The sequence below is a fragment of the Erythrolamprus reginae genome, chromosome 11 (assembly GCF_031021105.1).
Source record: "Erythrolamprus reginae isolate rEryReg1 chromosome 11, rEryReg1.hap1, whole genome shotgun sequence".
NCBI lineage: Eukaryota > Metazoa > Chordata > Lepidosauria > Squamata > Dipsadidae > Erythrolamprus > Erythrolamprus reginae.
In genome coordinates, this window is record NC_091960.1 from 35,544,297 (window position 1) to 35,558,517 (window position 14,221).

At 38.3% G+C, this 14,221-nt stretch overlaps 1 protein-coding gene across 4 annotated transcripts in view; it reads right to left on the bottom strand.

Annotated features, from left to right (window-relative positions):
* COL16A1 (collagen type XVI alpha 1 chain) overlaps positions 1-14,221 on the bottom strand; it is a 263,305-nt gene that overhangs the window by 190,450 nt on the left and 58,634 nt on the right. For all 4 annotated transcript variants that reach the window (XM_070763913.1, XM_070763914.1, XM_070763912.1 and 1 more), the window contains exons 5-6: positions 14,076-14,199; positions 9,286-9,561 (exon numbers count right to left, since the gene is read on the bottom strand). In XM_070763913.1, coding sequence (XP_070620014.1) covers positions 9,286-9,561; positions 14,076-14,199 — 400 coding nt within the window. The remainder of the gene's footprint in view (positions 1-9,285; positions 9,562-14,075; positions 14,200-14,221) is intronic.

Sequence of the window (14,221 nt, forward strand, 5' to 3'; positions counted from 1 at the left end):
CAGTTGTAAATTTTTTCCCACACTTTGTAATAGTCCTTATTTTGTTGGTTTTGAATTTCGTATGTTAATTTGCTAAATTTGGCGCAGTCTAATATTTTTTTAATTACCGTTTCTTTGTTTGGAATCTTGTCTTGTTTCCAGACTTGTGCATATGCTAATCTTGCAGCAGTAAGTAAGTGATTTATTAAGTAGTAATTTTCTTTGCTATGTTTGCCTCTAATTATGCCTAATAAATACATTTCCGGTTTTATTTCAATTTTATAGCCCAATATTTCTTCCATCCATGCCCTAATTTGAATCCAAAATTTTTTTGCTTCGTTACATTGCCACCATATGTGGTAGTATGTTCCCACTTCTTTTTTACACTTCCAACATTTGTTACTAATGTTTACATTCATTTTGGCTAGGCGTGCTGGCGCATAATGCCATCGGAAGAACATTTTATAAAGATTTTCTTTATATGGTGTTGACAAAGTCATCTTATAATTAACTGACCATAGTTTTTCCCAGTCTTCTAGCTGAATTGCATATCCAAAGTTGGTCATCCAAGATATCATGTTAGGTTTAACAATTTCTTCAATGTTTTCATAGTTTAATAGATAAATATACATTTTAGTTATAAATTTTTTGTCAGATCCTGTCAATATTTTGTCTATTTCATTTTGTTTATTACATATTCCAAATTGTACCAAGTCCCTTTTATATCTGCTTTGAATTTGGTAATATGGAAGCCAATCTATTACTATACCTTCCTCTTTAAGTCTTTCTCTAGTTTTAAGACTTCCTTTAGTGTTTAATAGGGCTTCGTAGGTTATTTTTTGTTCTTGGCTTATTATGTTTGGGTGAATTTGAGCTTCTAGAGTGGATAGCCATCTGGGAATTTCATTATAGTATTTTTTCCTGACTTTCCGCCAGTGTGTCAATAGTGTATTCCGAATTTGGTGTTGTTTAAAGTGAGAATGTTTTGAGTGTTCTTTTTCCCACAAATGTGCGTGCCATCCTTCATTTATATCGTGGCCTTCTATTGTTAGAATTCTAGGATTTTCAAGGTTGACCCATTCTTTAATCCATAGTAATTTAGTGGCTTGGTAGTATATTTCTAAGTTGGGTAAACCGAATCCTCCTCTTGTTCTTAAATCTTGTAGGGCTTTCATGTTTATTCTAGGTTTTTTATTGCACCAGATAAATTTAGAAATTATTTTATTTATTTTAGCAAAGAACGATTTGTTTAGTTGTATTGGTGCTGTTTGGAAGAGATAGAGCCACCTTGGAAGTATATTAGACTTTATTGTATTGATCCTTCCCATTAAGGATAGATTTAACTTTGACCATTTTTCTAAATCTTCTTTTGTTTTTGTTAATAATTTTGTATAATTTAGTTCTTTCAGTGAAGAATACCTTGTCGTAAACCAAATCCCTAGATATTTAATTTTCTTTTCTATTTGAAAACCTGTTTCTTTTATTAATAATTTGTTTAAATCTTGATTACAATTCTTGGTTAATATTTTAGTTTTGTTCCTATTTATTTTTAAGCCGGCCACTTTCCCATAGTTCTCTAATTCTTTTACTAAATATATCATTGAGCTAACTGGATTCTCTAAGAAGAAGACCAGATCATCAGCGAAGGCCTGTGTTTTATAAATTTGTTGTTTAATTTGGGTGCCCTGTATTGATGATTCCCCTCTAATTCGGTTTAATAGTATTTCTATAGACATTATATATATTAAGGGAGATAGTGGACAGCCTTGTCTCACTCCTTTTTTAATATCGAATGTATTGGTTAAATCTCCATTTATAATTATCCTTGCCTTTTGTTTGGAGTATATTTTATTTATTGTATTTTCAAAGTTCTCTCCTAAATCCATAGTATTTATTAATTTTTTGAAAAAGTTCCAATTGAGGTTATCGAAGGCTTTCTCAGCATCTAGAAATAGCATTGCAAACTCCTTATCATTATGGCTTTCATAATATTCTAGCATATTTAATGTAATTCTTATATTATTTCTAATTTGTCTGTTAGGTAAGAAACCATTCTGATCAGAGTGTATTATTTTGTTTAATATTTTTTTAAATCTGTCTGCTATTATTGCCATATAAATTTTGTAGTCTACATTTAACAGAGATATTGGTCTATAATTCTTAATATACTTTGGATCTGTGTCTTCTTTATGTATCAGCGTTATGTTAGCTTCTTGCCATGATACCGGGCATTCTCCGTTCGTTAACATTTTATTATAAATTTCTAATAATAATTCTCCCGTTACATGGAATGTTGCTTTATAGAATTCAATTGGGAAGCCATCTGGGCCTGGTGTTTTATTATTATTCTGTTTCATAATTGTTCTTTCCAATTCTTCTTTTGTTATTTCTTTGTTTAATATTTCTTTATCTTCTTTACTTATTAAATTGATTTTACATGTCTCTAAATATTTTAATATATCTTCTTCCTTAATATTTTCTTCACTATACAATTCTTTATAGTATTCTAATGCAATTTCTTTCTTTTTTTTTAACTGGTAATGTGTTATTTCTTTTTTATCTGTTAATTGTTGGATTAATTTCTTCTCTCTTTCTTTCCTCAATTTATACGATAGCCATCTGCCAGGTTTATTTGCGTGCTCAAATTGATTTTGTTTTACTTCTCTTAGTTTCTTAGTTACTTCTTCTATCTCTATTAATTCTAGTTTGTGTTTTATCAGCATAATTTGTTGCCTTATATTTGGGTTTCCTGGGTCTTTTTGGGATTCTTTTTCTAATTTTCCTAATTTAAATATCCACTCTTTTTGATTTTGTCTTTTTTCCTTGTTTTTTCTTGATTTATAGGCTATTGTTAAGCCTCTTTGATAGGCTTTTGCTGTATCCCATAAATTCTGGAGGGAGGTATCTGGATTGTTATTTTCTTTTAAAAATAATTTCATTTCTCTTTCAATCCAATCTATATATTCTTGTTCTTTTAATAATTGTAGATCTAATCTCCAACTCCTATTTTTTTTCTCCTCCTCATTCCATATAATTTTTATTGGGTTATGATCAGCCCAATCGTTTTTATCAATTTGAATTTGTTTTATTAAGTTTCCTATCTTATTATTAACCCACGCCATATCAATCCTAGACCAACTTTGGTGCGCATTGGAGTAGAATGTATATTCTTTTTTATTTTGGTTCCTTGTTCTCCAACAATCCCTCAGGTTTAATTCTTCACACATCTGATCAAACGTTTTTGGCAGTACTTTTCTTTTTTTATATCGATTTTTATTAGCACTTTTGTAATCCTTAATGGGATCGATAATACCGTTAAAGTCACCTATCATGCAAATGTCTTCTACTTCTAATTCAATCAGTTTCTGGTGCAAGTTATAGAAGAATTTTTTAAAATTTTTATTTGGTGCATAAATTACTACTAATGATACAAATACATTAACAATTTTAACTGTCATGATTAAAGTTCTTCCCTTTTTATCTGCATATATTTTCCTTGGATCTAATTCTTTTTTAACGTAAACTGCAATCCCTCTTTTTTTGTTATGTGATAAGGACGTAAATACTTTCCCAATTTTCTCATTTTCTAATTGCTTTTCATTTTTTTGTGGAATGTGTACTTCCTGTAGACAAACAATGTCTAAATTTTGTTTTTGTAATTTATTGAATATACTATTTCTTTTCATAAATGAGTTTAAGCCATTTACATTAATTGAGATTAATTTAATTTCTGTTCCCATCCCCCTTTAATTCCTTATTTGTCTTCTGTTTGTCCTGTTTTCTTTCTGTGCTCTTGTCAATATTCTTTCTTCCTCCTGTACTATATCTTTAGAAGTTCCTTCTTTCCCGCTATCTGATTCTACCTGGGGTTCTTCTATTTCTTTTTGACTTCCTGTTTCCACCCTCTCTTCCGCTATTAATTCATCATAAAATTCCTGTGCCATTAGTTCGTTATTTACTTTTATTTTTTTCCTCTTCCATGTGATAAGCATCCCCTCCGGAATTAACCATCTGAAGGTAATTTTACTTTGATTTAACAAATCTGCCAACGGTCGGTATCCCCTTCGATTGTCCCTTAATTTTTTTGGGATTTGCTTAAGAACTCTGATTTCCTTCCCATTATGAATTATTGCTTCGTCTTTTGTAATTTTCAATATTTCATTTCTAATCTCCTTTTTTACACATCTCACGTGTACTTCCCTAGGAAGCTTATGTTTTCGGGCGTAGTTAGTGTTCACCCTGTAAATCTCATCTATTCCATTAGCTGTTTCTTGTTTATCTTTTTGTAATATATTAGCTATCATTTCTGGCATCTGATTGTTTGAATCACCGTACGTCTTTATAGATCTCAGAAGTAACTATTACATTAAATCTCTTGTCCCTACCACCCTCATCTTTGACACAACCATTTCCACAGATCTGTAATTCTACTGCTTCCCTAAACACTGTTTGTATTATAGTTTTTCAGCCACCATTTGTAGTAGGCTTCTTCTACAGGATGCCTTGTGAATTCTGCAGAGGTTGCTGTATCTTCAACAGGTAGCAATGATATCAGGTAGGGGGAAATTACCATGAAATTGTCCAACATATGACAGAGTTCACTAGCCAGGATTTGTGACCTCCTGCCCAGTTGACCACCATAAATATTATGGATGAGCCAGACCCAGGATGAAAAGAAAGGTTGTGTATGGTTTTTTTGGGGGGGTTGATACCTAATATTTGGATACCACTAAAATATCAATAATTGTTTGTTTGGGGGAATGGCTGAAGATATGGTCATACAATCCTAGATGGAAAAATCTTCTTTGTAAGAGTGGATTATATTATTCACCAATATTTAAATGAGGGCTAGGTTCTTTTGGATGAAGGGTCAAGGAAAATGTCCTTTGAATACTACCCTCAAATGCTTTGGCGTTACTAATTTATCGCATAATTAGCCATTTGAAAAAAATTACAGAATCATGGAACTGGAAGGAACTTGAAGGTCTTTAGTCCAACCCCCTGCCCAAGGCAGGAGTTTCAATTAATTATTAGAATAATTAATTATTCATACAATTAATTTTGAGGCTATGCTGTTAATACTGTTGTAAGTATACTTTTATCTTCTGCTAATTAGTTTGAGGCAAACTTTTATATAGAACTCACACTCACCTATTTTCTAGCTCAGGGCCTTAACTACTAAACCAAACTAGCTGGATTCTAGCAACATTCTAAGTTAAGCTAAAATAGTGTTGGCAAGTTCAGGTTCACTTATGATAAGCTGCAGGTATCTAATGTTGATGTGAAAGATGGTCCCACAGCAGAGGCGGTGGAGAGTGGGAGAAGGATACCATAGATTACAGTGACATGAGCTTCTACTGGAATGGTCAGGTACACAGAACCAGTAGAAAAAATTGGGTCAGATATGCAGAACCGGTAGAAAAAGTTTGAATTTTTTTTCTTGTTTTCCCTTCTGGGCTCTGGGTCTGTTTTTCCTATTGCGGTAAATGAGGTTGAATGTGTATAATTTTAGAAGAGCTATGTATATGTATGTGTGTACATACACATACAGTTTATATAGTAGATAATGTATATTTTTGTGTGCCTGTGAGTAATAGTTATTTAGTTATTTAGTTATTTAGTTATTTGGTTATTTGGTTATTTAGTTATTTAGTTATTTAGTTATTTAGTTATTTAGTTATTTAGTTATTTAGTTATTTAGTTATTTAGTTATTTAGTTATTTAGTTATTTAGTTATTTAGTTATTTAGTTATTTAGTTATTTAGTTATTTAGTTATTTAGTTATTTAGTTATTTAGTTATTTAGTTGTTTGTTTGATTGATATTTATGCCGCCCTTTTCCTTAGTCTCAGGGCGGCTTACAACATGTTAGCAATAGCACTTTTTAATAGAGCCAGCACATTGCCCCCACAATCCGGGTCCTCATTTTACCTACCCCGGAAGGATGGAAGGCTGAGTCAACCTTGAGCCAGTGATGAGATTTGAACCGCTGACCTACAGATCTACAGTCAGCTTTGATGGCCTGCAGTACAACACTTTACCTGCTGCCCCACCCTGGCTATGAATGTACAAATATGGCATATATGCATAGAATTAAATAATATATTTTGGGTATTCAATAATAGTAACGAGATAGGGAAATTGTATCTCTTTGAGGCAAGGAGAGGCCAGGCACCCTAACCTTAACCCAAACCCTTGACGTGAGTTGGCCACCTTTAAGTCAGTCACATAATATTTAAGCCACACCCTGGTCACATGATCGTCAAGCCACACTCACAAAATAAGCCAGGGCCACAGTATGGTAGTAAAATTTGTTGTAGCCCTTCACTGGTTGCCTCTCACAAATTCTTGGGTTTCCCATGAAGGTTAGTGACCTGAGGAGCTGCCCTTGGTCCTGAAAGGCCCTCCCAAAATGGGTGTAGTCAAAGTGGACAAGTCCATTTAAACTAAGTGAACAATACAAAAAGCTAGGCACTCACACAGATACCCAATCCCCTTTATCCAGACCTTTTTGACATGTAAATTGGTACGTATAGAGGGGATTGGGTATCTGTGTGAGTGCCTAGCTTTTGTATAGAGCGCTGGTGAGACCCCATTTGGAATACTGTGTTTAGTTCTGGAGACCTCACCTACAAAAAGATATTGACAAAATTGAACAGGTCTAAAGACGGGCTACAAAAATGGTGGAAGGTCTTAAGCATAAAACGTATCAGGAAAGACTTCATGAACTCAATCTGTATAGTCTGGAGGAGAGAAGGGAAAGGGGGGACATGATCGAAACATTTAAATATGTTAAAGGGTTAAATAAGGTTCAGGAGGGAAGTGTTTTTAATAGGAAAGTGAACACAAGAACAAGGGGGCACAATCTGCGGTTTGTTGGGGGAAAGATCAGAAGCAACGTGAGAAAATATTATTTGACTGAAAGAGTAGTAGATGCTTGGAACAAACTTCCAGCAGACATGGTTGGTAAATCCACAGGAACTGAATTTAAACATGCCTGGGATAAACATATATCCATCGTAAGATAAAATACAGGAAATAGTATAAGGGCAGACTAGATGGACCATGAGGTCTTTTTCTGCTGTCAGTCTTCTATGTTTCTATGTGAGAAAATGTTATTTTAGAGTAGTAGATGCTTGGAACAAACTTCCAGCAGACGTGGTTGGTAAATCCACAGTAACTGAATTTAAACGTGCCTGGGATAAACATATATCCATTGTAAGATAAAATACAGGAAATAGTATAAGGGCAGACTAGATGGACCATGAGGTCTTTTTCTGCCATCAGTCTTCTATGTTTCTATGTGAGAAAATGTTATTTTAGAGTAGTAGATGCTTGGAACAAACTTCCAGCAGACATGGTTGGTAAATCCACAGGAACTGAATTTAAACATGTCTGGGATAAACATATATCCATCGTAAGATAAAATACAGGAAATAGTATAAGGGCAGACTAGATGGACCAGGAGGTCTTTTTCTGCCGTCAATCTTCTATGTTTCTATGTAAATACTTTCAGGCTATGTCCACACAATACACTTAACCGTGATACATCCCTTTTCTAGGTTAGCACTAGTCCAGGGCTGGAAAGGTCTTAGAGGAATAAGATGTGCTACGATAGTGCCAAGTCAAAGGCCTGGCCTAGAACAAGCTTTCTGAAAGCTGTTTGATCGATCTCAGAATGCACTCTCATCAAAATAGCCTAGTTTCTTGTTAATTATGCACTGGGTGATCAGCTCAAATGCGTTCACAATCGCTTCCTGGAACCCACACGGTTTGTTATTTTTCCTTTAGAATTATGCAGATTCCCTTGCGTTGCTCTCTCATTTTTTCTGCAGCTTTGAATCAACTCCCTGCCATTATTCCATCCCTTTTTTCTGTCTTGTGCGTTTTAGCAATGCTTGAATTGGCCTAGAAGGAATTTCATCAGCTGTTATTTAAGCCGTTTTAGTTTTTCCTTGAAATTCCTCTTGTACTCTTCGAGCATTTATTTCTTTCCGAATGGGTTTGCACGCATTATTTGCTTTTACATTGACTCCTATGGGAAAAATTGCTTCTACTTAAGAACCGGAACAAATTAAGTTCTTAAGGAGAGGTGCCACTGTATAACTATCATGAATCAGGAAGCACATATATGCTGCATTTATCCTTACCTTGTTATTATTCCACCGTGTAATCATATTTTCTGTTGATTTTACTTTTTTACTTCCCTCTTTTGTATGCATGCAAACATAGTGTATGGTTTGATTGGACTGTGTGATTATTTTATTATAAGGGTTTTAAACTGTATTTCTTAATAATTGGATTTGTACATTGTTTATGTTGTTGTGAGCCGCCACGAGTCTTCGGAGAGGGGCGGCATACAAATCTAAATAATAATAATAATAATAATAATAATAATAATAATAATAATAATAATGCAGACTCTGTAAAGAAACAGATGAAACAATCGATCACATACTCAGCTGCTGCAAAAAGATCGCACAGACTGACTACAAGCATAGACATGATGCTGTGGCACAGATGATCCACTGGAACTTGTGCCGGAACTACCGTTTACCAGTGGCAAAGAACTGGTGGGATCATAAGCCCAAAAAAGTGGTCGAAAATGAGCAAGCAAAACTACTGTGGGACCTCCGACTTCAGACTGACCGAATTCTGAAGCATAACACACCAGACATTGTGATCGTGGAGAAAAAGAAAGTATGGATCATCGACATCGCAATCCCAGGGGACAGCAGAATTGAGGAGAAGCAGCTAGAGAAATTAGTGAAAAATCGAGCTGTAATGACTCTGGCATAAGCCAGTGAAAGTGGTCCCAGTGGTCCTTGGCACGCTGGGCACAATACCAAAGGATCTCAGCGGACATTTGAAAACCATTGGAATTGACAAAATCTCCATCTGTCAATTGCAAAAGGCCGCTTTACTGGGATCGGCAAACATAATTCGCCGCTACATCACGCAGTCCTAGGTGCTTGGGAAGCGCCCGACTGGTGATGAAATACGAAATCCAGCATAGTGATCTCGTTTGCTGTGTTGTACTGACATAATAATAGAAATAATAATAATGTAACCCATGCAATAATACGCTTGTTCGTCCTACTTTTCCGAAAAGGTATAAGAATGTAACTTAAAGTGTTAATGGTTGTTCTGATTTTCTTGTCTTACTTCTGAACCTTGCATGCAATAAACCTGAGTTACTCCACCTCCACGTGGTCTCTATTTCCTTGAACCTATAGGCTTGTTTTTCCCTGCAACAACAGGATGTTCCCCTGTGCCCCCCACCGCCACTGCGGCCGCCATAACTCACCATCACCGGAGTCCCACGCACGGCCTCCAGCCCCACAAAGGTGTTGCCTTCAGTGACCAACCGCTGGCGCAGCTCCAGAGGCTTCGATGAGATGTAGCTGCAGTCAACGTGGACTGAGACCACCTGGCTTTGAAGGCTGACTGCCATTTTGTGCCACTTCAAGTCAAAAAGGGAGGCGATGCCTTTGCCAGCAAAGACTACGCCAGTTAGTTGCCCGTGATGGTCCTTGGCCTGGAACTCCAGACTCCGCTCTTTGCTGTTGATCCTCAGGGAGAGCTGAAGAGGTAGAAGGAAAAAGAGAGGGTGATGAATAGAGGGATCTTCTAAAGTAGGGGTCTCCAAGCTTGGCAACTTTAAGACTTGTGGACTTCAACTCCCAGGAACTGGGATCTGGAAATGATGTGTCGGTGCCTGGAGGCTGTTGGGGTCTGGATGGGTGTCAACAGACTCAAACTCAACCCAGATAAGACGGAGTGGCTGTGGGTTCTGCCTCCCAAGGACAATTCCATCTGTCCATCCATCAGCCTGGGGGGGGAATTATTGACCCCCCTCAGAGAGGGTCTGCAACTTGGGCATCCTCCTCGATCCACAGCTCACATTAGAGAACCATCTTTCAGCTGTGGCGAGGGGGGTATTTGCCCAGGTTTGCCTGGTGCACCAGTTGCGACCCTATCTGGACCGGGACTCATTGCTCACAGTCACTCATGCCCTCATTACCTCGAGTTTCGACTACTGTAACGCTCTCTACATGGGGCTACCTTTGAAAAATGTTCAGAAACTTCAGATCGTGCAGAATGCAGCTGCGAGAGCAGTCATGGGCTTCTCTAAATATGCCCATGTTACACCAACACTCCGCAGTCTGCATTGGTTGCCGATCAATTTCCGGTCACAATTCAAAATGTTGGTTATGACCTATAAAGCCCTTCATGGCATCGGACCAGAATATCTCCGGGACCACCTTCTGCCACACGAATCCCAGCGACCAGTTAGGTCCCACAGAGTTGGCCTTCTCCGGGTCCCGTCGACTAAACAATGTCATTTGGTGGGACCCAGGGGAACAGCCTTCCCTGTGGCGGCCCCGACCCTCTGGATCCAGCCCCCCCGATATCAGAGTTGCCCCCACCCTCCTTGCCTTTCACAAGCTCCTTAAAACCCACCTCTGTAGTCAGGCCTGGGGGAATTGAAATTTTCCCTTCCCCCTAGGCTTATAGAATTTATACATGGTATGCTTGCATATATGAGTGGTTTTTAAATTGGGGTTTTAAAGATTATTTTTAATATTAGATTTGTTTACATTGTCTTTTTATATTGTTGTTAGCCGCCCCGAGTCTTCGGAGAGGGGCGGCATACAAATCTAATAAATAATAATAATAAATAATAATAATAATAATAATAATAATAAAGTTGCCAAGTTTGGAGACCCCTGTTCTAAAGAGAGAGGGACAGACAGGAGGGGGGGGGTGAAAGCTGGCAGCTTGACCCCTTAATGGAACGAAAAGGACAGGAATTTATGAGAGCTGATAGGTCAGGAGACTTTGCAAGGGGTCTTCAGCTTATGATCCCAATTGTGACCCAATTTTCCATTACTAAACAAGGCAGATGGTTAAATAAGTTGCACCCACTTTTGAAACTATTTGAAACCTGCTGAAACTATTGTAATTACATGTCAGTGCTGAATTGTGGTCCCAGGAAGCTCTGATGGTTGTTAGTGCAAGGAACTAAATACATCCCAGGTGCCTGAACTTTAACCACGAGTGAGTGAGGGGGACTTATGATTGGTCACTTAGGTATCACTTAATATTTGATACATACAGAATATAGTTGTCGGCTATGAATAAATTAACTGCCTTGAAATGGTCCTGGGTTGGGCCTAGAGGCAAAAAGGAGCTGTGATGTTCCTTCAATATACCAGGGTGATCCAACATAAAAAAAACCATATAGCCCCTCCCTGGTACAGAGCTGGAGGAATCAAGGTCTGGTGGCTCAACTGCTAATTCTCTGCCTTACAAGGCAGAGCCTGCCAGATCGAATCCCAGTAAGGAAGGGTGTGGCTAGCTGATGAGGCCAGAACAAGGCCGAAATGGTACCATCCTAGTCTCCCTTAATTTTAAAATTTCAGCTAAAAACATTTGAGAAATATATCTATATCTATATCTATATCTCTCTATATATGTCATGTGTTTTTTGCTGAATTTGAAAATTAAGGGAGACTAGGATAGATCTATTTCGGCCTTATATTGGCCTTATCAGCTAGCCATACCCACTGGGACTTGAACCTGCAACCTTTGCCTTGTAAGGCAGAGAATTATCCTCTAGGCTACAGTATCCAATCCCTTCAGCTCTGCACCAGGGAAGGGTTACATATTTTTGTGTCAAATCATATATATGTAGATTGTTCTGAGTTCGGGTTTTACCCCGTGTAATATTTTGAGTATCTATGCGATGTTTCAGTGAAATCACATTCACCATCATCAGGCTGAAGTTGTTAGCTTCGTGCTGCTTTGAATATAGTTTTACATGGGGTAAAACCTGAACTCAGAACAATCTACATACATATACGCGTGAAAATCTACGAAAACAAATATATATATATATAATAAAATCATGTCGTTCACATGACTTTTTTTGTTTTACAATAGTTACAACTTACAACAACAATTAGGTCTGCAATTGAAAGGACGACCTGTAGTGATACTTTGCTATGAAAGAAATTTAATTAAATTATAATTAAAACAAGGGAGAGTTTTGTTCTGATGGTGATATCATCAGGTTTCTTTTTGAACACTTTTCTTGCAAATTACGTTGGCTTAATCTGTCTAAATGTTATATATCTAGTCATAAATATACAGTAGTAGCAGGTCAGGATAGATGACGGTTCTATGTTTCTGCATCAATTTTTTTAACCTGTGTAAAAATGAACACGGTGTGATTTATGTGAATTTTCTTTAATATATGCATGCTTGCCAGCTCTTTTCCTTTATATAATGCTTTCACATACACATTTTTCCTTAATATAATGCATGTTAATGCATAACTTAGTGTTCAACCTGCTTTGCAAAATTCTGAAAAGGTTACTTGATGCCTGGCAGTGTGTGGAGATTCTCAGTCATCCAGGTCATGGTTGTCCGAAAGGTGCTTTTTAAAGAGGCAACTGGACTTTCTTGTTGCCTCTTGAAAAAGCACTTTAGGGCACATTTGAAGGTTACCTGATGCTTAACTGACTTGGAAGACAGCAAGCTGGGCTAGGTTCTCCACCCCACAGGGAAGTTTTCCTCTGCATCACATAATTGGAGAATTCTCCATCCTGTGAAGGTCAAGACAGAACATGCTTCCACCTCTCAGTTTGATGGAGCAGGCTGTGGTGGACTCCGTAAATTGTGTCTCACCATCTTGTGGGAACTCAGCCGTTACTTTAGTGCAGTGTTTCCCAACCTTGGCAACTTGAAGATATCTGGACTTCAACTCCCAGAATTCCCCAGCCAGCATTCGCTGGCTGGGGAATTCTGGGAGTTGAAGTCCAAATATCTTCAAGTTGCCAAGGTTGGGAAACACTGCTTTAGTGTGTAATGTGAACAGGATCACCACCAAACCCATTGACAACTTTTCTTTCTAGGTCCATTGCACATGGAATGAACACAGCAAACATATTTTATTTAACTCGATCTTAGGGTTGACTATAGGTCCATACATACAAGCACAATCCCATTGGTGCCATTAGCTGAAAGGGCAAGGCACGAAGCGGATCGATCCTTGGTTGAGCTCATTGAAGGAAGGAAGGAAGGAAGGAAGGTTGGAAGGAAGGAAGGAAGGTTGGAAGGAAGGAAGGTTGGAAGGAAGGAAGGAAGGAAGGAAGGTTGGAAGGAAGGAAGGTTGGAAGGAAGGAAGGAAGGTTGGAAGGAAGGATGGTTAGAAGGAAGGAAGGAAGGAAGGAAGGAAGGAAGGAAGGAAGGAAGGAAGGAAGGAAGGAAGGGAGTCATTGCTCACAGTCACTCATGCCCTCATCACCTCGAGGTTCGATTACTGCAACACTCTCTACATGGGGATACCTTTGAAAAGTGTTCGGAAACTTCAGATCATGCAGAACGCAGCAGCGAGAGCCATCATGGGGCTTCCAAGATTCGCCCACGTTTCTGCAACACTCCGCAGCCTGCACTGGCTGCCGATCAGTTTCCGGTCACAATTCCATGTGTTGGTAATGACCTTTAAAGCCCTACATTGGGCCAGAATACATCCGGAACCGCCTTCTACCGCACGAATCCCAGCGGCCGATAAGGTCCCACAGAGTTGGCCTTCTCCGGGTCCCGTCGACCAAACAATGTCATTTGGCGGGCCCCAGGGGAAGAGCCTTCTCTATGGCAGCCCTGGCCCTCTGGAATCAACTGCCCCCAGAGACTAGAACGGCCCCCACCCTCCTTGTCTTTTGCAAATTACTCAAGACCCACCTTTGTCGCCAGGCATGGGGGAGTTAGGATATTCCTTCCCTTAGTCCATTACAAGTGATGTATGGTGTGTTTGTGTGTATGTTTGGTTTTTATAATAAGGGTTTTTAGTTGTTTTATTAAATTGGATTGTTACATGTTGTTTTTAATCATTGTTGTTAGCCGCCCCGAGTCTGCGGAGAGGGGCGGCATACAAATCAAATAAATAAATGAATGAATGAATGAATGAATGAATGAATGAAGGAAGGAAGGAAGGAAGGAAGGTTTATCTGGGGCTAGCTAGGGGGAAACAACTGGAGAGCGATGGATCAGTGAGATAATGGAAAGACTGGACCACGTAGATGGTTATACCTGGGGGTATCCCTGAGGGTCAGTGATCTGGAAGAGATACCAGTTCTCTTTGCTAGTCTGCTTCTTCAAGAGTAGAGTGATGATCAAAGTGAATTCATCGGGCAAGCCCCGGGGGAACAGCTGCCTGGGAATAAAGAAGAGGACAG